The sequence below is a fragment of the Macrobrachium nipponense genome, chromosome 8, assembly GCF_015104395.2.
Source record: "Macrobrachium nipponense isolate FS-2020 chromosome 8, ASM1510439v2, whole genome shotgun sequence".
In the NCBI taxonomy this organism is placed as follows: domain Eukaryota; kingdom Metazoa; phylum Arthropoda; class Malacostraca; order Decapoda; family Palaemonidae; genus Macrobrachium; species Macrobrachium nipponense.
The window spans coordinates 108,814,173-108,841,077 of NC_087203.1; the positions used below are offsets into that span (position 1 = coordinate 108,814,173).

At 40.8% G+C, this 26,905-nt stretch overlaps 1 protein-coding gene across 1 annotated transcript in view; it reads right to left on the reverse strand.

The window, feature by feature from the left end:
- Window positions 1-368: 368 nt before the first annotated feature.
- The window catches only part of LOC135223177 (DNA-(apurinic or apyrimidinic site) endonuclease-like), a 53,664-nt gene continuing 27,127 nt past the window's right edge, over window positions 369-26,905 (reverse strand). The window contains 4 exon segments of the mRNA XM_064261681.1: window positions 369-1,033; window positions 7,506-7,686; window positions 8,369-8,512; window positions 17,722-17,865. Coding sequence (XP_064117751.1) covers window positions 907-1,033; window positions 7,506-7,686; window positions 8,369-8,512; window positions 17,722-17,865 — 596 coding nt within the window. The 3' untranslated portion in view covers window positions 369-906.

Sequence of the window (26,905 nt, forward strand, 5' to 3'; positions counted from 1 at the left end):
CTATATCTTACTAACCTTAGTTCAGAGCAATCTCTCAAAAGCATGAACTACTGGTCCATTAACAGCAATTATATCAACTAAACATGGAGTGAAACTGGATCATGACAGGGTCATGCAGCAATTAAACATTAACCCCAGAAGCTATTCCACAGGAATAAATATCTTATCCCTAAAAAAGACAACAACTTTCATGAAATATATAACATACCTGGTTCTTATCTTAGTCTGAAAAATAACGCAATGAAGTAAATATCCATCACACTGCCTAAGCTAGTTTATCAATACCCTAAAAAGACTAACAATAACCTTCCTTGATATTCCATTTTCAATCATTTAACTTAACTTAAAAATAAAGTAAAACCCCAATACAGTATTCATGTAATTTTATTTATGTCTTTCTTCACACATCAAGCTACAAAATATATAAAATACACCATTGGAATTTCCAGATAATTGAAATATACACTATATATTCATTACAATAAAAACTTGCATCATTAACCTTGGTAATTATAATAACTACCAATTTTTCAGCAATCACTGATGCTAATCAATACTACAACAAATAAAATAAAAGTATGGCAAATACCTGAGTTACAACAAATCTACAACATCACATCTACAATTCTTTCAAAACACACATTATTCAAACAAACAACTGTATTATCCAGTCAGGAGACATTAATGGATGACATTAACAGATGCATCAACTTCCACAAGGATACTTTGTTTAAAAAGATACTTCCAAATAGTCAACTTGACTATGAAACATTTACAAAACAAAACCTAACTCTAGTATCACTACATGATGAAGAAAACTAAAATGAAGCAGGAAAATGGCGATTCAGTGATATCTCTGATGACTTCGTATGAATGATAACCTTCTGAGTCTTGAAGCTTGGCACTTTAAGCCTTGTCAAAGTGCATCAGTAGAGTGATGGGGCAGTGATCTGACCCATACAGTGAAGTTCGAATCAAGTTATCACAAAGATTTGGGACAATTCGCTCGGAGAGGACAAAATAATCAAGTCTCCTGTAAGAATGACACAAAAATTACAACACATACAACAAAGCAATAAAAAGTCAATAATAATAATGTACACAATTTCTGAAGGTTAAACAGACTACAATGTAATGCCCACACTATTACCTGCAGAACAAAGTTCTTTTGGAAATTAAAAAAAAAAAAATTAGAACTGCTGTTATTAAATATCCAGCATGTAACAGATTCTAAACATGTGGTGTCATTATTGATCCAATGAACAGAAATAAACCGCATATCATAAAAAGACAGAAAGCTAAGCCAACAGTCCAAGACTTCAAAAAATTCACAAAATAACTAAACAACAATAGCACACTGTAGTAAAAGTTCAACTACTGTATGATACTTGTAACTAATCAAAATTAATGACTGTAACAACTGTAATCTTGCTTTACTAGGATATCAATACAGTGATACCTCCGTTCACGAACTTAATTCGTTCGAGAACGCTGTTCATGACTAAAAATTTGTAACCTGAATCAACTTTCCCCATTTAAAATAATGTAAAAACATATAAATCATTCAAACCTCAGAAACCCTATTTTCTTTCAATTTTTTTATGGTTTTCTGGCACAAAAATATGCTTTACTTCACTGCATCCAATAATATTGTATTATGTTCATAATATTATTGTATTATAAAATACAAACAGCAATCAATGTTTTGGTTTGGAAATCATCTGAAGGCGAAGTAAGTTTATTTTGCTGTATTGAACTCAAATCAGAGCAATTATCTTGCTTCTAGTTAGCATAAATGAATCTCTAGATTCATTTATTGATATGGGACAACGTTATTTTACGTTATACAAATTGTTTTCAAGTCAAAATATCACTTGAGTATGTACCATTGTCAATGAAAATTGTTTTTTTAGCGCAACAGATTGCATTCGATATTTTCACTTGATTTCATCACGTGTTTTTTCATGCCAAATAGTTTTGATTAAGAAACTTCTCTCAAATTTTGGAGTTTGATGGTTGCGGCAGTTTCATCCATGTTGCAAATGCACGATAATAGTTATTAGTAGACGAACATTCTTTCCTCAGCTTCAGCTACAACTTGCAGCTTAAATTCAACAGTATATGCCCTTGCTGATCTTTTCTCCATAGTGAATAAGGATACAGTTATGTTCATTTGTAACATAACTACGGTAATCTTTTACTATCATACGATGGTTGAAAAGTAAGCACACCGCTGTTGTTATAGGATTCAGTTGTTCATAGCAAATCAGCTGTTCCTGGCTGTATGCATTTACACAAGTAATACAATACTCCTTTTCAATATACCACTTCTTCAGTAAGACTAAAGTAACAGTCAAAAGACATTTTAAAAAGTGTTCAGTGCTTCCAATGAACCCCTTCTGGGATTGTGTGTGTTCATGGCTTGAAGCACAGTTCACAATCCAGAAAAAAAAATTTTTAACGTCTGGTTTGTAACTCGATTTATTCATGAGCAGGATTGTTCATGAGCTGAGGTACCACTGTACTCATAAACTGCATCATGAGAAAATCCTACTTAGAAATAACCAAGCACAAAATAAACGTTTTTTCTTTTTTTAAATACAAACTCATCATTTACATGAACCCATTTTGTGATCTCAACAAACCCTAAACAATTCATTACTAACTCAAAATGAGAAAATCATCTACCAGCTGGATGACTGCTATTGCACAAGAAACTCCATAGATCCTGGGTTCTGAGTCATTAAACAACAAACTTTTTCAGTAGCCTAGCTATAGATGTGAGCAATCAGTGATAATTAAAGGACACAATATCTAACATAAATGATGAATTTATGAAAAAAGGACAACTTTTTTAGACATTCACTTTCAATTGGAACTCGGCTCTAATTTAAAGCTAATGGGATTGACATAAGCAAGAAAATTCAAGTTACACAAGGACTCTTATGAGAAGGCAAAACCCTGCGACAAACATCTAACTAGGGGTTTACAAATACAAGGCAATATGAAACTCCACATATCATTCTTAGTAGGAAAACAAGCTGTGTGTGTGTGCACTCATCTCACAATGTGGAGGTAAATGACATCTGAATAATTATGCCCTGAAGGATTTCTGCTTTGTGTTTTTAAAGATAAGGCTTCACCCATACAGAAAATTTTGCACAAAATTCCTAGAGCACAAGGCTTGGAATGATCTATCTAATACAGTAGTACAGTCGACCACTATTAGCAGACTCACGATTGACAGACTCGCCCATTCACGTATGTACCCATTATTTGCGGAAAATTTGTCTATTTGCAGTATTTCTCACTGAGAAATAGTAATCACAAATTACTGTATTTTCATATCATTTTCATGACTAAATGCACTTTTTTGTGATAAAACTAAAAAAACTCTGGTATAAGCATTTGTAGAGGGTTGTTTTGTCTTAATTATCAAAATAGGCAGTTCTAAGAGTTTTTAGTGATTTTAAGATCTATCCCCCAAGAATACTGGAGGGACTACTGTACCTCAGACTATGAACTTAAATCTGTTCCAGAAAGCTGGTCGAAATGTGATTTGTTTGAAATATACATGAAACAAATATCGCTATAAGAAATAAAGGGATTCAGGATCATTCGTTCCAGTCAACCCAAAAAGGCCCCTTCCCAAATTTTTTCTATTATTAATGTGTTCAAAAGTTAAATTACGAATGCCAAGTAATAAAACATTACGTTATACAAGTAAAATTTTCAAAAAATTTTGCTTCCGTGTACGATTTACGAACTGTTTGGTGAATGAGACATGCAGCTGGCTGGGATGGAAGGAGGAGAGATGGTAACCCTTGGAGGAAACCGAAAAGGTCGCAGTAGGCAAAGGTTGATAACAAAATCTATTTTATTCACATTTTACAAGGATAATCAAAAGAATCGATAGTGCGTGAATGTGAGTGTGTGTTTGTGTGTGAGAGAGTAATCAGTGTTTAGGACTGTTGACGTGTTTACACTTGGATCTTGAGTGAAAGGAAGAGGTTAATTATCAACACATCAACTTACTGTTGGCAAATGGCAAAATATGAAATAAACATGGGGATTTTGCAAACAAATAAGTAATAAGTAAAGAATGCAATTAAGAAAAAGAAAGCGAGACCAAATCATTTTTCACAAGGAAGTTGTTTAAATCAAAATCGAAGACACACCAATGTGTTTACTATGTAGCAGAGTTACTTTTGGTGCTGAAAAATTGTAAAAACCAGTGTCACTAGACAGGTATTTTACTCTAACAAAATGAAGTGATTTGGGCAAATCGAGTGTACTTGAAAGAAACAAGCGAATAATCCCAGCCCAGCTGATAAGTCAGTGGAAAGCAGATCCCAGTCTCCCACCCATACCCACCACCATTCCATCCCTCTCCTCTATCACTCACTCAGCACACCTAACACTAGCTCAAGTAAGTAAGACTTATTTTCTATTACTGTACGTATTGCATTTGATTGTTATCATTGTTAAATTTGTGAAATTCCATTTTATTTTTTTTAGGTGAATTGGTACTGCTTTTCTGTACATACAGTAATATTTTTACTGTCTCTTCTCCTTCTCTCCTCAACAATATCACAACACCTGATACCTTCAAATCATTCCTCAAAAATATGAATGCTCCCTCCCTCTATCTCAAGTTAGCTGTGCATCACACAATGACGTATGATTTTGTTCATCGTTTATGATAACCTTTGCTATAAAAAGCTCTATTCTTTTTTTACTTGTTGAATATGGTTATCATTAAACTATACCGTCAGACTCAGCGCAATGAACACTGCCCCAATTAAAACTTTTTTTTATTGCATTTGACCGTTTTTATATTTTACAATCATGATGTTAAATTTATTGTGAAATTCCTGTTTATTTTTTTGTGAAATTCCCCTTTATTTTTTTATGTAAATTGTTACTGCTTTTACATACATACAGTAATATTTTAACTCTTTTCTCCTCACCTCCACAATATCAGTGCTCCCTCATTCAATATCAATACAGATACGCGTGAATGTCACCTCAGTGACATATAATTTTGTACATCTTTTATGCTATTTTATATTTAAATGCTTTATCATTTTATCTATTTTGTTGAATATCATTAAGTTATATATTTTAAAGGAAAAACCATGTTAATACAGTTTTTCTTGTCGGACGCAGTAGGCCATCGAATACAAGTATAAACAAGTCAATCAGTCAGTTCGAAGTATGAGTATTTGTTAGACAAACTACAAAATTTTTTCAAAATTTTCATTTGAAAACGGAATGTTCAACATAAACTTTCGACAAATGAGGTACCATGGGCATTTTCATTGTAAGTCCAAAAGTAAGGGAGCTCTATTAATGCAGGAGTACTAGTTAAAACTCCATTTAAAACCTTAATAATCAACCAACTTTAATTTCAACCAAGATTAATTTGCCTCCAGGTAGTGTTATTACCTTTCATTAACTCCCACTGGTCTTCAATTACTCATTTAGCAAACTTGCTCAACTTTACCTCATTCCAATTTTAATCTCTCATTCACAAACAAGGTAGCTGCTTTTTCTCTGCTCTTGGTATGCTTAAGGGGGCCGGCCAGAACCCCTATATATGGTGGTATAGGGCGAAAAATGCAGTCATGAAAAAATTCATGGAGCTTCATATGGCAATTGAGAATACGTATACGAAATATTTCGTCAAAATTCCTCTTACTTTCGTAGTTACAGGGTAATTAGTTATCGTAACTCAATAAGCCTAAAACATTGATCTGTACAAGAAAATGCAATATTTCTTCTATTATCGTAAATTTTGATAATTATTGTCAAAGAAATTGAGAGAAATGGCATCTGTAGACATTCCCCGAGTCGAGAAGGAGACTTCAGGCTCAGCTACCAAGTCCAGTCCTGATTTAGTGCGATCACAGACTTCAAGTAGTCTACACGTTCCATTTCACCTCTGCCATCGCCACGCTTTACGTATGTTTATGTATGTTTCAGCAAGAATTTCATCATGCCAAGGAAAAGACAAGGAAAACATCTCGCTAACATACAGACGAAGAAAAATCGCTCAAGTATTATTACAGAATATCATAATATATGCGTAGTTAGTGAAGAGAGAGGGGAGGGTTGCTTAGTAACGCCCCCGTCTTGCTTGACAGCACACGTCACACTATGCCCAAGGCTACGATCTTTGAGCAAAGAGATCTTCATTTATGATAAATAACAAAGTTTTGGTTTTTCAATACCCAAAATGGAATATGAAATTCATAATAATCATGATTTATTAAATTGTATTTGTAAAAACAAAAAAAAGAGTACTGCCTTCGTGGGTTCCACCTCTTGACATTCTCTTCCATTTTACGTTCGTTTACCTTTGTTTCGGGCAAGAAGGAAAATACAAGGAAAACATCTCCCTAACATACAGAAGAAGAAAATTCACTGTAATAAGCCGAGTTAGTGAAGGGGAGAGAGAGAATTGCGTAGGAAGGAGTGCCCCATCTTGCCTCAAGCAGTGCCCCAGGCTGCGATATATGAGCAAAGGGATCATCATTTATGATTAAATTATGATAAATAAAATAGTTTTGGTTTATTGAATACACAAAAAAAAAAGTATAAATTCATAATAATCATTATTTATTAACATTGTCTTTATAGAAATATGTACGAAGGAAAACTTTGAACGCCTGTATCTCAAAACTATACTTATTGACCTTCAAAATCTATCTTCTCACTTAGTTTTAAAGCTATAACATTGGAATTTGGTATATAACTCAGAAAGACATTATAGAACAATCAAATAGAGCCCTTTTTTCCAATTTTGTTTCAATATTTTTTTTATAATTTTTTTTCTCCTGATTTATAGGGTTTATTTTTTTACCATATTGAAAAATTCATATCTTAGCAAAAAAATGACTTTTAGAAAAAAACTCTTCATTCGATTGGAGGTCTACAACAGGTCTATATATGGTAGTAATCCCAGTCTTAATATTAAATATCCAAGGGAGGAGATAGAATTTGAAAAAATTATTTTCGGGATAAATCGCCCTGGCGTCACAAAACCGAAGGTCAGAGGCGAAAATTATATGCGGTTTGGAGATGTCCCAAGTCACCTTATTAAGTGGTATGAATATCAAAGTCCTGTCCTTAAAAAAGGGCATTAGCCGGCCGGCCCCCTTAAAACAAGTTCACTGAGAGTGTTTCTCACTCTACCAAGCAGTCTCCTACCATTCATAAAGACACTTCTCCCAACATTTAATCCATGGAAATCAATCATTCTTTTATTACACAGTTCAGTGAATATGTTTCTTTCCCTCCAAATCCATGCTCAGGACTACTTCTCTAATAATGCAATAGTACAATATTTACTATATTGTATTCTGATTGGAAAAAAAAAAATTTCCAAATCCCAAAAGCCACCATAATACTTTTACAAGAAACATGCATTAGCTTTTAAAAAATTAATTCTCATAAATGCTCTTCAAATAAGAAAAATAAATACAAAGAAAAAATTGACTTACCATCCAACATTCTTTGCTCTGCAATTCATCATGTAGGTCCAAAATGTGTACTGCCCTGTTTTGTCTGGATAGAGATGTCTAAAGGAATCAACAAATCCTTCATTTAAGAGATCAGTGAAACCGTCTCTCTCTTCCTGAGTGAAACCTGCATTCTTTTTGTTTCCTTTGGGGTTTGCTAAATCTAAAGACAAAAAGTATAACTAATGAGTGTGAAGATCTGGTAACATTTCAACATTCAAATAACGATGAAATACCAATATAAGTTTGAGTACATTCAACAGAACAGTATAGTACTTCCAATCCTTAGCAGCAATAAACAAATGTTGACAGGAAGACCTTGAATAACTGTAAAGTTAGTGAAATACTTATGATAAATCATCAAAGAAACTTAAAAGACAAACTTTATCAGTAGGATTTTTCAACATCAGGTAAACAAAGTGCAATAGTATCCTTTCTAATAACGAGGCCACATTGTTATCTGCCATTTACAATAAAAAAAAAAAAAAAGAATCATAGGCCACAATGCATAAAGCACTAACAAAATTCTAATAAAAATCAATTCAGATTACGACAAATTCAAAAAGATAACAGCCAGCAAGTAGGATATTAAAATAAAGTTCACAACAGGGAAATACGTCAAACAAACCGCAACAAATTATTATGTACAGTTTTCTCTGAAATTTTCAAATGATATGATACAGATATAAATATGATACTCCAACTATTGGTTATGCCTAAGGATGGATTGATGACCAATTTTATTATCAGTGAACAAATTAATAACTAAAGAAGGTAACAACAATCCAGATATAAAACTAATTGCATACTTCTAAATATGAAATAAAATTCTCATAACTACGTACCAATTTCCTTGTGTGAAACATTAAGATCGCCACACATAATGACAGGCTTTTTTGCATCAAGGTCCTTCAAACACTGACGAAACTTTGGATCCCAATCCAATCGTTTGTCCAGAGTTACCAATTTTCTTCCAGCATTTGGAACATCTATAAAAAAATAGCATATAAACATCTACGTATAGGTTTTAGATTCTACAAATACACTCTTACTGGCTTAAAACATATTAGTTATTAAACAATTGTTAGCTGAGGGATTGTTCAAGTAAATATGAAATGGAGAAGTACTATGTACTTATTCTCCCTGTTGGGTGTGCCATCACTAGCTAAAAGCCCCAATTTACCATCACTAGTTAAAAGCTACAATTTGCAATGTCTTCAAATTATCATTTTTAAGCCTTGATGAACAGGAGCTACCAAATAGTTTATATTGGAAGGGTTGTTTGAGGGCATTCTTAGTAAAATGAGATACTGATATCTATGAAACAAAATTATTTAAAATTTTACAATTTTCATATAACGCAACTTCATTTTGTGCAGTCACTCTTTAGAAGGGAGGCTTAAAATCCTGTCTATCCCTACCCACAAACACAGGCCCAACTGAAATGTTTCAATAAAATGGTAAAGGACATCACTGTGTCAAAAAACCACAGCCACCCAGCATTTCCAACATCTTGGCTAACATGAACACTAAATATAAAGTGACTTCATGATCTGCAATTTTCCACTGCAAAAATTCAAAGTAGCATGCTCCACAACTTAGAAAAATAAGTATTGTATTCCTGTCCCTAATTTAGCATGGCACTGCGGCTATACAAAAGCTAGCCATCTCAAGTCCAACATTACTGCGGAAGATAAGTTTTAAATCAGTCTTTTCTTGATGTGGTATTGTATAGTGCAGACTGCTGTAATGTAAAGGTTTTTTGTCACTATTTAAATTATCATACTGACTGCTTTGTACATACTATTACAGTGAATAAGCATGTCGTTACTGGTGATAATGAAGTTAATGTTCATATTTTCATAGCATGATGAAAGCACACTAGATGTAATGTGTGACAACTAAAATCAAATCTGGTGAAGAGGCTAATATTCTGTAGTGTGTGAAGTCATCATATTCTCACCCGTGTTGAACAAATTGCTGTGTACTGTATTAGTGATGTGGTTCACTAATAAGAATATGGTACATATCACTATCAGCTTGCTCAGCTGATGCAAATGCTCTCTAAACAAGTAAAATATACAGAAGAAACAAAGTAAGAACAATGTGGTCAGCAATATAAAATACATCCAGTACTGTATGGTACTCAAATTCTACTTGAAATCCTCTGATAAATATCTGAACTAGTAGCATTCATTTTCCTCTCGAAGGTTTTTCTATGAATTAATAGAAGATCCATAATAAACTTTTGAAGAAACATGTCAAAACAATCGGGACAGGAAAACATTTGATTGTTCATCTGATCGAAAGTTTCTTTACCCAAGGGCTATTTCTAATCACCCTCCGAGGACTTATACTATAACAACTAATTTTCTTTACGAAACCTAGAGAATTTTTGCTTAGTTTGGATTTGTTTTCAAGGATTATACTGCAGAAAATTTTTAAATGGTAGGTATGTTTGTTTTGTCTTATGATCTTGTATAATCATGTAACTCACTCTGCATTTGGCAACATTTTTCTAGTGGAGAGAGAGAGAGAGAGAGAGAGAGAGAGAGAGAGAGAGAGAGAGAGAGAGAGAGAGAGAGAGAGAGAGAGAGAGAAATATTTTATAATAAAAACACAAAGTCATATAAGTAAAGATTATATTAGCCAAAAAAGAAAAAAAGTAAAATTCTTTAGTGCCATATACACAGCATATGACAAAGCACACAAGGCTGCACAAGCTAAGCCTAATCATATTAAATCCAATTAGTAGCAAGTGGAGGTCTTTCCCTACAATGAAAATATTCCACAGGGAGGGCAGTATTATTTTCTTTAAGGAAAATCTCCACCTCAAACCTAACCACCACACACTACATAAATAATATATATTTTTATACATTCAACTTACCTGTCAGATATGTACTTAGCTATTTGACTCCGTCGTCCGACAGAAATTCGAATTTCGCGCACACGCTACTGGTAGGTCAGGTGATCTACTTACCTGCCGCTGGGTGGCAGGACTAGGAACCATTCCCATGTTCTATCATATTTTTTCTGTCGGCCATACTGGCAACATCGTTGTGGGTATCTCCGGCTGGATTCGTATTTTGCAACGCAATTGATCTTCATTTGGACTTCTCGGTGACTTATTTGCATTGATTGTACTGGCATACGCGATTGTGGACCGTTTATTCGATTTGATTTGGATTGTTCAACATGATGTCTGATTCTGGAAGTGTGGTGAGAATGTGTGTGAATGTGGGGTGTAAAGTTAGGATGCCAAAGGCATCGGTGATCCTCATACTATTTGTAAGAAATGCAGGATGTAATGAATGTTCTTTTGATAATGTTTGTAATGAATGCAAGGATTTGAGTGCGGAAGAATGGAAATCTCTAACTTAAATTGAAGAAGTTGGAAAGAGACAGGGTGAGGAGGTCTTCTTCCAAACCTTTGCCTAGTTCTGTATCTAGCGGGGTTATCAGTAATGTTATGCCCTCTTCTCCTTTTACTGCCCCATCTAACGTAGTATCTGCTCCTTTATTAGAACCAACAGATTCGGCATCAGAGATTGCTAATCTAAAAGCCGCCCTTCGGAAAATGGAAACCAAAATGGCGGCCATTGAAGGTAAGCAGTGTGACTTAAGTGCTGTGGATAGTGATATAAGTGTCCCCAGTGCTGTGGAGGGGGCGTCTGATTGTCTCCACAACGCTCCCAGGCCTAGACCTCTTTCAAGCTCCCAAGCCCAGAGGAGAAGGAATGTCAAAAGCCGTAAGGAGGTTGTGGAGGATCCCCAACAGTCAGACGTCCCTTCGGCTGTTTCTGTTTCGCCACAGAATGCCAGAGAACGCTACAGAAAAAGCGTTCCTCGAGAGTGTTTTCTCCTCTTCGGAGAATTCTTCTCCTAAAGAGGTTGGAGATCGGCGGATCTTTCTCGCCCCTGAAAAGAAGTTGAGATGAACACAGGATTACATCGAGTCCTGAACGTTTTCAAGAGGAGGATCCTACGGTAATTAAGAAGGCAAAGAATGTGCTTCCTTCCCCCACAGACTTGTGGGAATCGGTAAAAGACCGATCTTCTAGTCCTATGGTGGACAAGAATGTAGAAACGAATGGAATCCTTCGTACCATGCAGGATTCCATCACTTCTCAGTGGGAGTTCTGTCAAGAGACCCTCCTAGAAGGAAAGAACGATTTCCTTCCCTATAAAGGAAGGGTCCCTAGGCTGTCGAGGGGTCAGACTCGCCATCAAGATTTGTCATCTTCGGACTTGGAATCAGATTCGTCAGCCTTGCATAGACCGAGCAAGATCCGTTCTCCTGTCAGGTGCAAGGCGCCAGCCAGGCGCGAATCTCCAGTAAGACGTGAGACGCCAGCCAGGCGTGAAGCGTCAGCCAGGCGTGAAGCGTCAGCCAGGCGCGAGGCGCCAACCAAACGCGAAGAGCCTTATAGGCGCGAGACGCCAGACAAGAGCGTCGAGCTTTCTAAGCGCGAAGCGCCAGCCAAGCGTGAAGCTCCAGCCTGACGCGAAGCGCTAGCCAGGAGCGAAGAGTTTAAAAGGCGCGAGTCGCCAGTCAGGCGCGTCGAGCCTTCCAAGCGCGAGACATCAGCCAGACGCGTGACGCCAGTTTGGCGCGAGGCGCCAAGCAGGCACGAGGATCCTGTCAGGCGCGAGACGCCAGCCAGACACGTGACGCCTCCCAGGAGCGAGGCGCCAGGCAGGCGCGAGGATACTGCTAAGCGCAAGACATTAGCGAGGCGCGTGACGGCAGTTTTGCACGAGGCGCCATCCAGGCGCGAGGATCCTGACAGGCGCGAGACGTCAGCCAGACGCGTGACGCCTCCAAGGAATGAGGCGCCAGCCAGGCGCGAGCAGCCTACCAAGCGCGAGGCGCCGACTAGGCGTGATCCAGTCAGGCGCGAAGCGTCTACTAGTTGTAAGGACGTTGACGTACTTAGTCCTTCCCCTACTAGAAGCATTTCTCCTAAAGAACCTACTTCTCTTGATAGAGAATCGATCAGGAAAGAGCGATCCCCGTCTAACCTTGGCCTTGAAGAGGTTTCTGAAGAAGTTTCTACCAACGAGGGACTTTCTAATTACAAAGTATTAGCCTCGTTACTTCTCAAGGAATTTGGGGACTCTCTTAGTCCTGCTGCTCCTCCTTCACTGAGATCGCTGTTTTCGAGCACGAAAACCCCGAAATCTTCGGCTTTCTTAAAGATGAAGCCTGCGATTTCAATGAGAAAAGCCCTCCAGTCTTTGGATTCCTGGCTTTTGTCGAAGAAGGAAACTCTTAGAACTGTTTATTGCTCTCCTCCCTCCAAGCTCACAGGGAGGAGAGGTATATGGTATAAAACGGAAGAAGCTATGGGCTTGATGCTCCCCTCGTCTGCAGATTCAGATTTCTCTAGCCTAGTAGAGTCAGTGAGAAGACAATCTCTTAATTCTGCAAAGGCGTCTTGGAGTATGTCTGAATTAGATAAGCAACTTAAGGGAATATTCCACGTATTAGAAGTGTTTAACTTCTTGGATTGGTCCCTTGGGGTGCTGGCTAAAAAGACGAGTGAGCCAGATTTTCTTGATCCGGAAACCTTGCACAGTGTCCTATCGTGTATGGATAAGGCTGTGCAAGATGGTTCTGGTGAGTTAGCTGCCCTGTTCGGATCGGGAGTAGTAAAGAAAAGATCTCTTTACAGTTCCTTTCTGACAAAAGGAGTTTCTCCTTCTCAGAGGTCCGCCCTACTTTTCGCACCTCTTTCAGAACATCTGTTTCCTTCGCCTTTAGTAAAGGATATTTCGAGATCCCTTTCGGAAAAGGCAACGCAGGATCTTCTAGTGCAACCCACGAAGAAGATTAGACCTGCAATTCCTGTTCAGAATAAGGTGTCTCGTACTCCAGTGGTGCCCTTTCGTGGAGCGCCCTCGACTCGACCAACTACGAAGAGAAAGCCCTTCGACAAGTGAGGGAGGTCTTCCTTCCGCTCTTTTGAAAAGAGCAAGTAGCAGCCATGTCCTCCAAGCACAGGTAGGGGACAGACTTCAAAACTTTGTGGAGGCCTGGTCCTTAAGAGAAGTAGATCCCTGGACTCTGTCCTACAGAAGGGTTACATCATTCCCTTCGTAGACAGACCTCTTTAGCAACATCCTGCCGAAGGATTTTGTCGACGAGTTACAGGGACCCTGGACTGAGAGAGAGACTCCTGCAGCGGTGGTGTCGATTGAGGACAAGAATGCAAGAGTTAGTGCAGATCCATTCTCCCCGGGGTTTGGGGTTTTACAACCGCCTTTTCTTAGTTCCAAAGGCTTCGGGGGGATGGAGACCCATTCTGGATGTAAGCATCCTGAACCGGTACATGGAGAAAAAGAAGTTCTCCATGGAGACTTCAGCTTCGGTTCTGTCAGCCCTACGTCAGGGAGATTGGATGGTCTCCCTGGACCTTCAGGATGCTTACTTTCATGTTCCGATTCACCCATCGTCAAGAAAATACTCAGATTGTAGTACAAGGACAAATCTTCCAGTTCAGGGCCTTGTGCTTCGGCCTATCAACCGCTCCTCAGGTATTTACGTATCTGATGAGGAACGTGGCCAAATGGCTTCATTTAGAAGGGATCAACATCTCGATGTATCTCGACAATTGGCTAATCAGGGCCAAGTCGGAGAAACTATGTTTGGAGGACCTACAGACTACTTTGAACCTGACAAGGACATTAGGATTACTCGTGAACCTCGAGAAATCTCAGATGATCCCCAGCAGAAACTTAGTTTATTTGGGGATTCGGATGGATTCTCGGGGTTTTCGGGCTTTTCCTTCCCAGGAAAGAATTGCTCGGGGCTTACAGAAAGTCTCGAGCTTCTAGAGAAAGAACGGAGTTCAGTGAGGGAATAGTTAAGCCTTCTGGGAACCCTTTCCTCACTAGAACAGTTTTTTTCATTTCTCTAGGAAGACCTCCACCTACGCCCTCTTCAGTTCTTCTTAAGAAGAATTTGGAGTTGGAGAACGGGCAACTTTCGGACACTTTCGGAATTCCTCTGGAAGTGAAGAATCATCTAAAGTGGTGCTAATACCCTTGGAAAAGAACGAGGGCTTGTCTCTAGAGGTTCGGAACCCAAACCTAATCTGTTCTCAGACGCTTCAGAGAAGGGATGGGGAGCGACTCTAGGGACAAAAGAAGTATCAGGCCAATGGAGGAAGGATCAACAAGACTGGCATATAAACTCCGAAGAACTTTATGCTGTTCTCCTAGCCCTAAAAGCCTTCGAGACAGAAGTATTAGGTCAAGTGGTACAGGTCAATGCGGACAACACCACAGCGCGGGCCTATATCAGGAAACAAGGGGGGACTCACTCTTTTTCTCTGTTCCAGATAACAATAGAGCTGTTATATTGGACAAAAGACAAGAATGTGACTCTCTCACAAGATTCGTGTAAGGAGAGAAAAATGTCAGAGCAGACAGGCTAAGCAGGTTTGGTTAAACCAAGTTCTCCCCACAGAGTGGACCCTTCACATTCAGGTGTGTCAAGCTCTGTGGTCCCTGTGGGGCAGTCCTCAAAATAGACCTATTTGCCACCTTCCTATCCAGAAGGATAGAGAACTTTTGCTCCTTAGTGGAAGACCCGAGAGCTATAGCGGTGGATGCCATGCTGCTGGACTGGGCAGGCCTAGATGCCTACGCCTTTCCCCCCTTCAAAATGTTAGGAGTGGTTTTAAAAAAGTTTGTGGCGTCAAAAGGGATGAGACTAACACTCGTCGCCCCCTTTTGGCCATCTCAAGATTGGTTCACAGAGGTACAGGAATGGACGGTGGACTTACCAAGATCTCTTCCACACAGGAGAGATCTTCTCAAACAACCCCATTTCGAGAGGTACCACAAAACCTCCCCGCTCTCGCTCTGACTGCCTTTCGACTATCGAAAGACTTGTCAGAGCGAGAGGCTTTTCAAGCAAAGCTTCAAAAGCAATTGCTAGGGCCCGAAGATCCTCAACTATTCGGGTCTACCAATCCAAATGGGATGTTTTCAGAAGATGGTGAAAGAAGAATAAACTGTCCTCCTCCGATACCTCTGTGACCAACATTGCTGATTTCTTGATTTTCCTTAGAGAGGAATTTAAATTATCAGTTTCAACCATAAAGGTTATCGAGTATGCTCTCTGCTGTTTTTCGAAACAAGAGGTTTGAAGATAGCAGAAGATAAAGATCTCCACGACCTTATTAGATCTTTTGAAACCTCAAAAACCATTTCTCCTCGTACTCCGAACTGGAACTTGGATGTGGTTCTTAAATTTCTGTCATCAAATAGATTTGAGCCTCCTCACAACGCGTCGTTTAGAGATCTAACGAGAAAATGTATTTTCTTGTTGTCCTTAGCGACTGCGAAAAGAATTAGTGAAATACACGCTCTAGATTCTCGAGTAGGATTTAAGAGTGATGCGGCAATTTGTTCTTTCCAGACTCTGTTTCTGGCCAAGAACGAGAACCCTTCAAAACCCTGGCCAAAGAGTTTTGAAGTTAAAGGACTTTCAAATCTCGCAGGAGAGGAATTGGCAAGATCATTATGTCCGGTTAGAGCCCTGAAGTTTTATCTAAAGAAGAACGAACTAACTCAGGGGATGTAAACAAAGCCTGTGGTGTGCAGTTCGTGATCCTAGTAGACCCATGTCAAAAAATGCATTAGCATTTTTTGTTAGGAGCATTATTACTGATGCTCATAGTAACTGCACTGAGGACTCTCGAGTGAAGTCTCATGAGGTTAGAGCTGTGGCCACTTCATTAGCTTTTCAGAAGAACATGTCTTTAAAAGACATTGTGGATGCGACTTACTGGAGGTGTGATTCAGTTTTCGCATCGCACTACCTTAAGGACGTTAAAGTGACACATGAAAAGTGTTTCTCTCTGGGTCCTTTTGTATCAGCTGATACAGTGCTGGGGCTGGGAACACATAACGATCCTTAGAATATTTTGTATTTGATATTTTAATTTTTGATGGTACATAGATCTACCTTGTGAGACGGGTTGTTGTTTTTCTGCTGACTAGAATGCTTGTTGGCGCACGGGCGTCCTTGCTTGGGTCAGTAGGGAATCAAGAGACGTCTTACTGGCTAGATTGTACAAAAAAATTTTATTTTTATTTTTAATTCTATTTTTATTTTTGTACTTTTAAGTGTACGAATGTTTGTGATTCGAGTTTGTGGTTGTTTGCAAGGAGTTAGGGGATAACTTCTTGCAATCTTAGAACTAACATGGTTAGGTTAAGGTGATCGGGATCGGTGTTGTGCTCCTTGTATAAGGTTCTTGTCAAGTAAGTGGATAAGCACCCATTGACATAGTCCTTCCAGGATCTGCCGAGTAAGCGGATAAGACCCCTTTGGTAGACCCACAAGAACTCTTAGCCATAGATCAATATCTCGCTGAGGCTCTTGAGACTGACCAGACTCCTGGATTGTATTCATGAAGTCTTCAGTCTAAACAGGTAGGAACCAAGGTTTTATTTATTTATTACCTACAACGATTGTTGTGATTCCTGTTTGAATCTATATTTAGCTGTCTCTGTCCCACCTCCAATGGTGTGAATCAGCTAAGTATATATCTGACAGTTAAGTTGAATGTAAAAAATGATATTGTTATGATACAATAAAGTTTTATACATACTTACCTGGCAGATATATACGATTTATACCCACCATACCTCCCCTCAGGAGACAGGCGGTATAGAAAAAATATGATAGAACATGGGAATGGTTCCTAGTCCTGTCACCCAGCGGCAGGTAAGTAGATCACCTGACCTACCGGTAGCGTGTGCGCGAAATTCGAATTTCTGTCGGACGACGGAGACAAATAGCTAAGTATATATCTGCCAGGTAAGTATGTATAAAACTTTATTGTATCATAACAATATCATATTTACTTCATTTTTTTAACACAAGAAGGTTCAAACAACAAAGTAAACAGCTTTCTAATACTTAAAGCCCATCATGAAACCCTTTTATTAGATACATTAATATGATCAATAAATTTTACAGTATATGAAGATATGTCCATCGTGAGTCTCAAACCAATGTGCACAACAAAATCATGTACAATACTATAAACTTGATGGAAACTACAAAACAAATCTTAAAAATATGTTAAAAGTAAGTGTGCTCTAATATATAAATGTCTAAAAAATAGTCAACATTTGTAAAAACTAAACATCAAATAGATGAAAGTGTTACACTTACAAGTAGTGACCAAGAAAAATTTCTCATATTCGGCAATTATGCAACGGCCTTCATCATCATGGGTTTCATCACCAATTCCATAAGTCACATTGATAGGTTCCACTTTTGAGAACAAGGCCACCCCAGAATAACCATCCTGTTTAGCTGGAACAAAAATTCAAGCAAAGTTACTTAAAAGGTTTTTTGGTTAGGAACTTGTACAAACACTTCAACACATACATATGTAGTACATAATTATATCCATCAAATAAAGCAGCCCCCGGGTTACAACAGGTTTGGCTTACGACGTTCCGAGGTCAAGGCGCTCTTCAATTATATTCATCAGAAATTATTTCCAGGGTTACGACACATGTTCCAGGCTTACGACGCCTACAATGCTGATTTGGCAGAAGAAATATGACACCAAAAATGCAAAATAATCAATATTTGAAGGTTTTTTGGATGAAAAATGCAATAAGAAGGCAGTTTACACAGTTTTGAATGCACCCAAAGCATTAAAAGTAAGGTTTTCTTAGGATTTTTTATGATGTTCCGGCTTGCAACGATTTTTGGGTTACAACGCATCTCAAGAACGGAACCCCCGTCGTAACCCGGGGACTGCCTATACATAAAGCTTCAATTACGGAAAATATACAGTGCTTCGTCTAATGAAGCAATACAAAAGCTCTACTCCAAATATTGTTAGATATTTAAGGTTAGTAACATATCAACAATAAAGGATACAAGAAAGCAAAGCAAAGCAAAGAAAATTAGGAAAGCAGAAGAGTAAAGCCGGAGGATAAATTAATATATTTATATATACCATTTTTCAAAAATTATAGTACTATGGGGAAAAATAAGGGACACACAAAAAAATATTCTATGAAGACATGAGGACCACAAGTTGGGACATAGTAGTGATTTAAAGTCATCACTGAACTCTCACCACATACAATACTTCCATTAAACCGACTCCTTTAAATACGGGCTATATTCCAAAACCCCTTACATATATGTTGAAAACTTATGTAAAGTTTTAACTTGACTATGTTATGTCAAAAACCTTCTGGAAGGCCTTAAAACTCTGAGCACTGTATCAAAATGCACCAAAGGAAAATATAGTAGTAAACAGCATGGCCACCAAACCAAAACTAAAGGACATCTTCCTCTTGACTACCTTTAAAGTTTGCATGGTTGCTCACAAGGCTGCTGTAAAATACAGTGTATTTGGTTTGTGATGAAACACATAAGAACCTTTCTTCAAAATTATCTTACTACAGAAGCATGGATTAAGTAAAATCTGACATCACTGCAAAAATGAAATAAAATAGCTATGTTATCAAAATGAACTAAGCAGTCCCCGGCTTACGATGGGTTCAGCTTACAACGCTTTTCAATTATATTCCTCAGAAATTATTTCCAGGTTTACAACGCATGTTCCAGGGTTGCACCGCTTACAATGCCAATCTGACAGAAATATGACTCCAAAAATGCAAAATAATCAATATTTGGAGGTTTATTTGATGAAAAATGCAATAAAAATGACAAATTTTTAATTTTTAACCAAATTGATAATTTTCACTAACTTACAAACCTGAGGTCTTAACATTAGGATAAATACTCAGCGCCAGCTGGAAACCGGTAAAGTTTAAAATAATTGTGTACGCAAGGGACTATTGGCATCTGTGCTTGGTCACGAGACATGTGGAGCCATCCACATACCCCACTTTAACTCGTGACCCCGTTAGTTATTCTTCCAATCCAGGTTAGTTGATAGAGGGGTGGTTAGAGGTGGGCCTTTGTATGTTAAGACCTCAGGTTTGTAAGTTATGCAAAATACAAATTGGTTAAAAATTTGTCATTTGTTCATATACGAAACAAACCTTTGGTCTTAACATTAGGATAGACTACTCTTGGTGGGAGGTAAGTACTATTAACCAACTGGGAGTTTGCCCACCTTTGATCAGTTTTCTGAATACCTGAATTCCACGAAACAACTGACCAGTATTTCAGAATCTAAGACGTTTATGAATATCAGTCAGACTTCTGGGTTCTACAAATTGTCATAGTTCATTGCGTCCGAGGAAGATAACATCTGTTCTTCTAACAAACCAATTCATCCACTCATGTTGGTTTGTTATCATTCCTCTCCCCCTTGTTAAAGAGAGGAATGTCCTGCTACTGATACAAACCCTAACAGTATGGCTACTTCACTCACCTGTACCTTGCTCCGTTCCAGCTTATGATGGTACTCTCTTCTTACTGCCCGAAGTAAAGGAGACAGAAATTTGAAAAGGAAAGAGGCTAGTTTACTCCTCCATTTCACATTCATACCATCATCTTAGACAAATACCAACTGACCGGCCAGGGGTACTGGATGAGTTACACCATTTGTTGAGCAGCCACCAAAGGACCCTAGGAAATTGTGTCCAAGGACCTCTGGGGACCTTATTTATATACGTATAGGAATTGGAAGTGGTTTTTCATAACAATGAACCCACTCTAAAATTTCCATGAACAGACATACACCTTCTTAACACTGCTCAATTTGAGCTTCGATACAGTCACAGGACCAACCGTCACGATCATTTTAACAGATATGTTCTAAATTGCCAGAAGGCCTGTATTCCTCTGATGACCTTCTCTTCTGTATAACCTCATTGGTACAACTTGAACAAGGAGAAGGCTTGACCGATCGCCTGTTTTGGCCTGTTTCCTTTACGTCTACAACCTTTTTGTTCTAGGCGACGTAGTTCTTTCTATAACCACAGAGTACTTTGACAAGTCAAAGCCGGCCCTCCTGAAGGTCTCTGACGCATACTCACACCGTACTGAGCATGACTAAGAAATGTATCTGTCATCATGACCTGTGCTGCATGACTCATATCTGGATTCTGGGGCAAATTGAAACTGATGTTCCTAACTACTTTTGAGTCTACGGCAAAAACATGATATTGTCATGATACAATAAAGTTTTATACATACTTACCTGACAGATATATACTTAGCTATAGACTCCATCGTCCCCGACAGAATTTCAAATTTCGCGGCACACGCTACCGGTAGGTCAGGTGATCTACTGCCCTGCCCTGGGTGGCAGGACTAGGAACCATTCCCGTTTTCTAATCAGATTTCTTCTCTTCCACCTGTTTCCTGCGGGGAGGCTGGGTGGCCATTAATCGTATATATCTGTCAGGTAAGTATGTATAAAACTTTATTGTATCATGACAATATCATTTTTATTACATTCAAACTTCCCTGCCAGATATATACTTAGCTGATTAGCACCCATTGGTGGTGGGTAAGAGACAGCTAACTACTGAAATAGACAGGTAAACAACATATGTTGTAGGTATTAATAAACCTTGGTTCCTACCTGATTAGGCGGAAGACTTCGTGGCTACTGCCCAGGAGTCTGCTTCGCCTCAAGAGCCTCAGCGAGATATTGATCTATGGCTAAGAATTCTTGTGGGTGGGTCTGCCAATGGGGTCTTATCCACTTACTCTGCAGAGCCTAAAGGCCTTTGTCATTGGGTGCTATTCCACTAACATGACAATACACCTTGTTCAAGGAGCAAAACACCGATCCCGATCACCTGATCCTAACATCCATGTTAGTTCTAAAGATTGCAAGGAGTTATCCCCAAACTCCCTACAAACAACCAATAACTCGAAACATAAAATCACATACACTTTATAAACAAAACAAAACAAACAAAAAAAATTTGTACCCCCCTACTAGCCGTATATACCCCTGGTCCCCTACCAGCAAAGCACCAGCCGCCCGTGCGACATCAGCACGCTTGCTAATAGGAAACCAAGCACATATCTGACAAGAGGGTTTATGTACATTTAAGATAAAATATTTTAAGGATCAGTCTTTGCTCCAAGTCCCAGTACTGTATCTGCTGATACAAATGGACCGAGAGAGAAGCATTTCTCATAGGTCACTCTCACATCCTTCAGGTAATGAGATGCAAAAACTGAATTGCATCTCCAATATGTAGTTTCTATGATATTCCTTAGAGACATATTCTTTTGAAACGCTAGCGAAGTGCTACCGCCCTTACTCATGAGTTTTAACCCTAGAAGTCAAAGGATTCATCCGGGCAGTTCTTGTGCGCATCAGTAATTACGCTTCTCACAAAGAAGGCAAAGGCGTTTTTAGACATGAGTCTTTGGGGTTCTTCACAGCACACCAAAGACCTTGTTGACAGCCTCCCATCTGCTTCTTTTTCTCCGAATAATATTTAAGAGCTCTAACCGGGCAGAGACCTCTCTATCTCTCTACCTACCAGGTTAGATAGGCCTTTTACCTCAAAGCTCCTGGGCCAAGGTTTTGATGGGTTCTCATTTTTCGCCAGAAATAATGTCTGGAACGAACAGATAGCCGCATCTCCTTTAAACCCCACTTTAGAGTCCAGAGCGTGCAATTCGCTCGTCCTCTTGGCCGTCGCGAGAGACAATAGGAATAAACATTTCCTAGTAATGTCCCGGAAGGAGGCAAGATGTAGAGGTTCGAATTTGTCCGAGGCAAGGAATTTCAGGACCACGTCCAGATTCCAGCTAGGTGTTCTCGGAGTCCTTGATTTCGAAGTCTCGAAAGACCGAATCAAATCGTGGAGATCCTTATTCTCTGCAATCTCCAGCCCTCGATTCCTGAATACTGAAGACAGCATACTCCTGTATCCCTTGATGGTAGACACAGAAAGATGCGATTCCTCTCTAAGAAAAAGGAGGAAATCAGCAATGTTGGTTACAGAGGTACTGGAGGACAGCTTCTTCGTCCTACACCATCTCCTAAAGACTTCCCACTTCGATTGGTATACTCGTCTCGTTGAAGATCTGCGGGCTCTAGCGATAGCGCTTGCAGCTTTGCGAGAAAATCCCCTCGCTCTGACGAGTCTTTCGATAGTCGAAAGGCAGTCAGAGTGAGACCGGGGAGGTTGTGATGAAACCTCTCGAAGTGGGGCTGTCGAGTAGATCTGTTCTGCTTGGCAGAGACCTGGGGAAGTCCACTATCCACTCCAGTACCTCCGTGAACCATTCTTGGGCTGGCCAAAATGGGGCTATGAGGGTCAACTTCATCCCCTTTGAAGCCACGAATTTCCTGAGTACTTCCCCCAGGATCTTGAATGGGGGAAAGGCGTAGGCGTCTAGGCCCGACCAATCTAGGAGAAACGCGTCGATTGCAAAGGCTCTTGGATCTTCTACTAATGAACAAAAGATCTCTACCCTTTTGGAGAGGAACGTAGCAAATAGGTCTATGTGAGGCCTCCCCCACAGGGATCACAGACTTCGACACACTTCTGCGTGTAGAGTCCACTCTGTGGGAAGGACCTGATTCCTCCTGCTTAGCTGTCTGCTCTCACATTTCGTATCCCTTGTACAAATCTGTGAGGAGAGTTATACTCTTTCCTCAGTCCACGTTAACAGATCTCTTGTTAGCTGATAGAGGGAGAATGAATGAGTCCCTCCTTGTTTGCAGATGTAAGCCAGAGCCATGGTGTTGTCCGAGTTTATCTGAACCACCCCCGCCTCTGACTACCTCCTCGAAGAATCTTAAGGCCAGGTGTATGGCCACTAGTTCCTTGCAATTGATATGCCAAGACACCTGTTCCTTTGTCCAGGTGCCCGACACCTCCCTTGCTCCTAGCGTCGCTCCCCATCCCGACTCCGAAGCGTCGGAAAATAACACTTGGTTGGGGTTCTGCAGGGCAAGTGACACGCCTTCGTTCTTCTTTAGAGGAATGATCCACCACTTTAAGTGATTCTTCACCTCCTGTGGAATCGGAAAAGAGTCTGAGAGTTGCCCCGTCTTCCAACTCCATACCTTTTTCAGGAAAAACTGAAGAGGGCGAAGGTGAAGCCTCCCTAGAGTGAAGAACTTTTCTAGCTAGGACAGAGTCCCTAACAGGCTCAAATATTCCCCTCGCTGAACTGTGTTCTCTAAGAAGTTCGAGATTCTTGACAAGCCTCAAGTGATTCTCTCTTGCGAAGGAAATACCCGAAAACCCCGAGAATCCATCTGAATCCCCAGATAGACCAGGTTCTGGCTGGGGATCAGTTGCGACTTCTTGAGGTTTACGAGTCAATCCCAGAAGACCTGTATCATATTTCGTGTTATCATCAGGTCCTCCAAACACTGGCTCTCCGACTTGGCCCTGATCAGCCAGTCGTCTAAGTAGAGGGAGATGTTGATTCCCTCTAGATGAAGCCATTTCGCTACATTCGCCATCAGGTTGGTGAAGACCTGAGGAGCTGTAGACAGGCCGAAACACAGAGCCCTGAATTGAAAAATCTTGCCCCCTATCATAAACCAAAGATATTTCTTTGACGAGTGGTGAATGGGAACGTGGAAATATGCATCTTGTATGTACAGCGAGACCATCCAATCTCCTGGACGTAGGGCTGACATCACCGAGGAGGACGTTTCCATTTCGGAACTTCTTCTTTGCTTTTGTACAAATCGGTTCAGCGAGCTTACGTCCAGTACTGGTCTCCACCCCCAGAAGCCTTTGGTACTAGGAAAAGGCGATTGTAAAAAATCCCGGGGAGAGTGGATCCTGTACTAGTTTGATGGCCTCCTTTTCCCACATTTGATCCACAATTTGAAGGAGCTATCTTTCATTACAGGGTCTCTGTATCTTGCTGACAATTCCCGAGGAGTAGAGGTTAGGGGAGGACTGTCTTCGAAGGGGATGATGTATCCCTTCTTTAGAACCGAAACCGACCAAGAGTCGGCTCCTCTCTGCGCCCAGGCTCCTGCGAAGTTCAGGAGTCTGGCGCCTACTGGTGTTTGGAGGATATGCAAGTCATTTTCCTTTCTTGAAGGGCCTGAAGGAAGACCTTCCTCTCTTATCAGAGCTCTTTATGGAGGGGGGACGAGCCGTTGCACCTCCACGAAAGGGCTGCTGAGGAGGACAAGTCCTTCTTAATCGTTGAAACTACAGGGCGACTCTTCTTCGTAGTCTGCACAAGGAGGTCTTGTGTCGCCTTCTCAGTTAGTGAGCGAGATATATCTTTCACCAACTGAGAAGGAAACAGATGATCCGACAGAGGGGCGAACAATAACGCAGTTCTCTGACTAGGAGAAACAGCCTTTGACAAAAGGGATCCATACACCGATCTCTTCTTCAGCAAACCAGCTCCAAATAGGGAAGAAACCTCTCCCGAACCGTCTTGTACCGCCTTGTCCATGCATGCCAGGACGCTATGGAGAACTTCTGGGTTATTAAGAAACTCCGAGTCCTGAGACTTCTTAGCAAGTACTCCGAGAGACCAGTCCAGGAAACTGAACACTTCTAAGACGATGAATAATCCTTTAAGAAGGTGGTTCAATTCCGAAATGCTCCATGTCGATCTGGCCGACCCTAAAGAGTGTCGTCTGGAGGCATCAACCAGATTCGAGAAGTCTGCGTCTGCCGATGCAGGGAGAGAAAGACCCATAGTTTCTCCTGTCCCGTACCAAATACCTCTCCTTCCAAGGAGTTTGGAAGGAGGCATGCAGAACACTGTTTTGCCCAACTCTTTTTTCGTGCCCATCCATGAATCCAGAGACTGGAGGGCCCCTTCCTTCATAAACAGAAATTGCTGGTTTCATCTTAAAGAAAGCAGAGGACTTTACTGTCGTAGTACTTGAAAAGAGCGACCGAGGAGAAGGAGGAGCGGCTGGGCTAAGAGAGTCTCCATACTCGAAGTAATAAGGAGGCTAAAGTCTTATAGTTAGAGAGTCCCTCATTTGTAGGGAGCTCGTCTTCTAACATTCTTCTAAAACTCGATCGGAAGAGGGAGAACGTTCTCGTTTGGAGGAAGAGTCTTTCCAAGACCTCCTACGATCCGAAGGAGAGGTGCTTCTGTCTGGGGAAGAGCCACCAAATTCGGACACGAGTCTAGTTGAATCTTGCCTCATGGTAGATTTCCGACTCCGACTCCTGGGTGACATCCTGGGGACTCTGACTTTCCTGGGGTGGGGGGGACTCCGACTTTCCGAAACTCTGGGGGAATTTCCTGACTCCTGACCCTGGGGTGGACTCCTGAATCCTGAACTCCTGGGGACTCCTGACTTCCGGACTCTGGGTGGAAATTCCTGACTCCTGGGGACTCCTGGTTGGGGGGGGGGGGACCTTTTCCCTGGGATTCCGGACTCCTTGGGGGACCTCCGGACTCCTGAATTTCCCTGGGTGGAACTTCCTGGGAATCCTGACTCCTGGGTACTCCTGAGACTCCTGGGTGACTCCTGACTCCTGTGACTCCTGGTGGCCTGACTCCACTCCCTGGGTGACTCCTCGACTCCTGGGTGACTCCTCACCTCCTGGGTGACTCCTGACTCCTGTGTCCTGGGTGAACCTCCTCCACTCCTGGGTGACTCCTCACTCCTGGGTGACTTCCTCCCTCGGGTGATCCTCTCACTCTGGGTGACTCTCACCTCCTGGGGACTCCCTCACCTGGGTGACTCCTCACTCCTGGTGACTCCTCACTCCTGGGTGGGATCCTCTCCTGACTCCTCACTCCTGGGTGACTCCTCACTCCTGGGTGACTCCTTCACTCCTGGGTGACTCCTCACTCCTGGCTGGCGCCACACGCCTGTTAGGCTCCTCACACCTGGTTGGAGTCGTGCGCTTGGTTGACTCCTCAACTCCTGTTAGGAGTCACGCGTTTAGATGACTCCCGTCTGATTGACTCCTCACTCCTGGAAGGTGTCGCACGCCTGAACGACTCTTCACTCCTAGCAGGAGCCTTACGTTTGGTTGGCTCCTCGCTCTTGTTAGGAGCCTCACTCCTGATAGAAGCCTCGCTCCTGGCGGCAGGGACCTCCATACGTCTAGAGGACCTCTTGATGGGAAGGGAAGTATCTTTCTTTCGAGGAGGTTCCTTTGAAAAGAAAGCACTCCTACTACGACGATATCTGCTCTTGCATAGAGAGGAGGATTCTCTTAGTAGCCTCCTCTTTCTCCTCAGGAGGAGGAGAAGGAGGAGAAGGAGGAGGGGAGGAGTCTATGGACTCTTCGTCAACTACGGGTGACAATAGGGCTCTCTTTGCCCTCTTAACATCCGAAGGAGACTCCTCAGGGAATCGTTCCGGGCTCGAGTCAAGAGTCGGTGCCTTCCAACTCCTCTTCAATGGTCGCGAGCGATCAGAATCCCTCCAATCGCGTCTAGGAGCACAAAGATCCCGACGACGAGAAACATCACACAGGACACT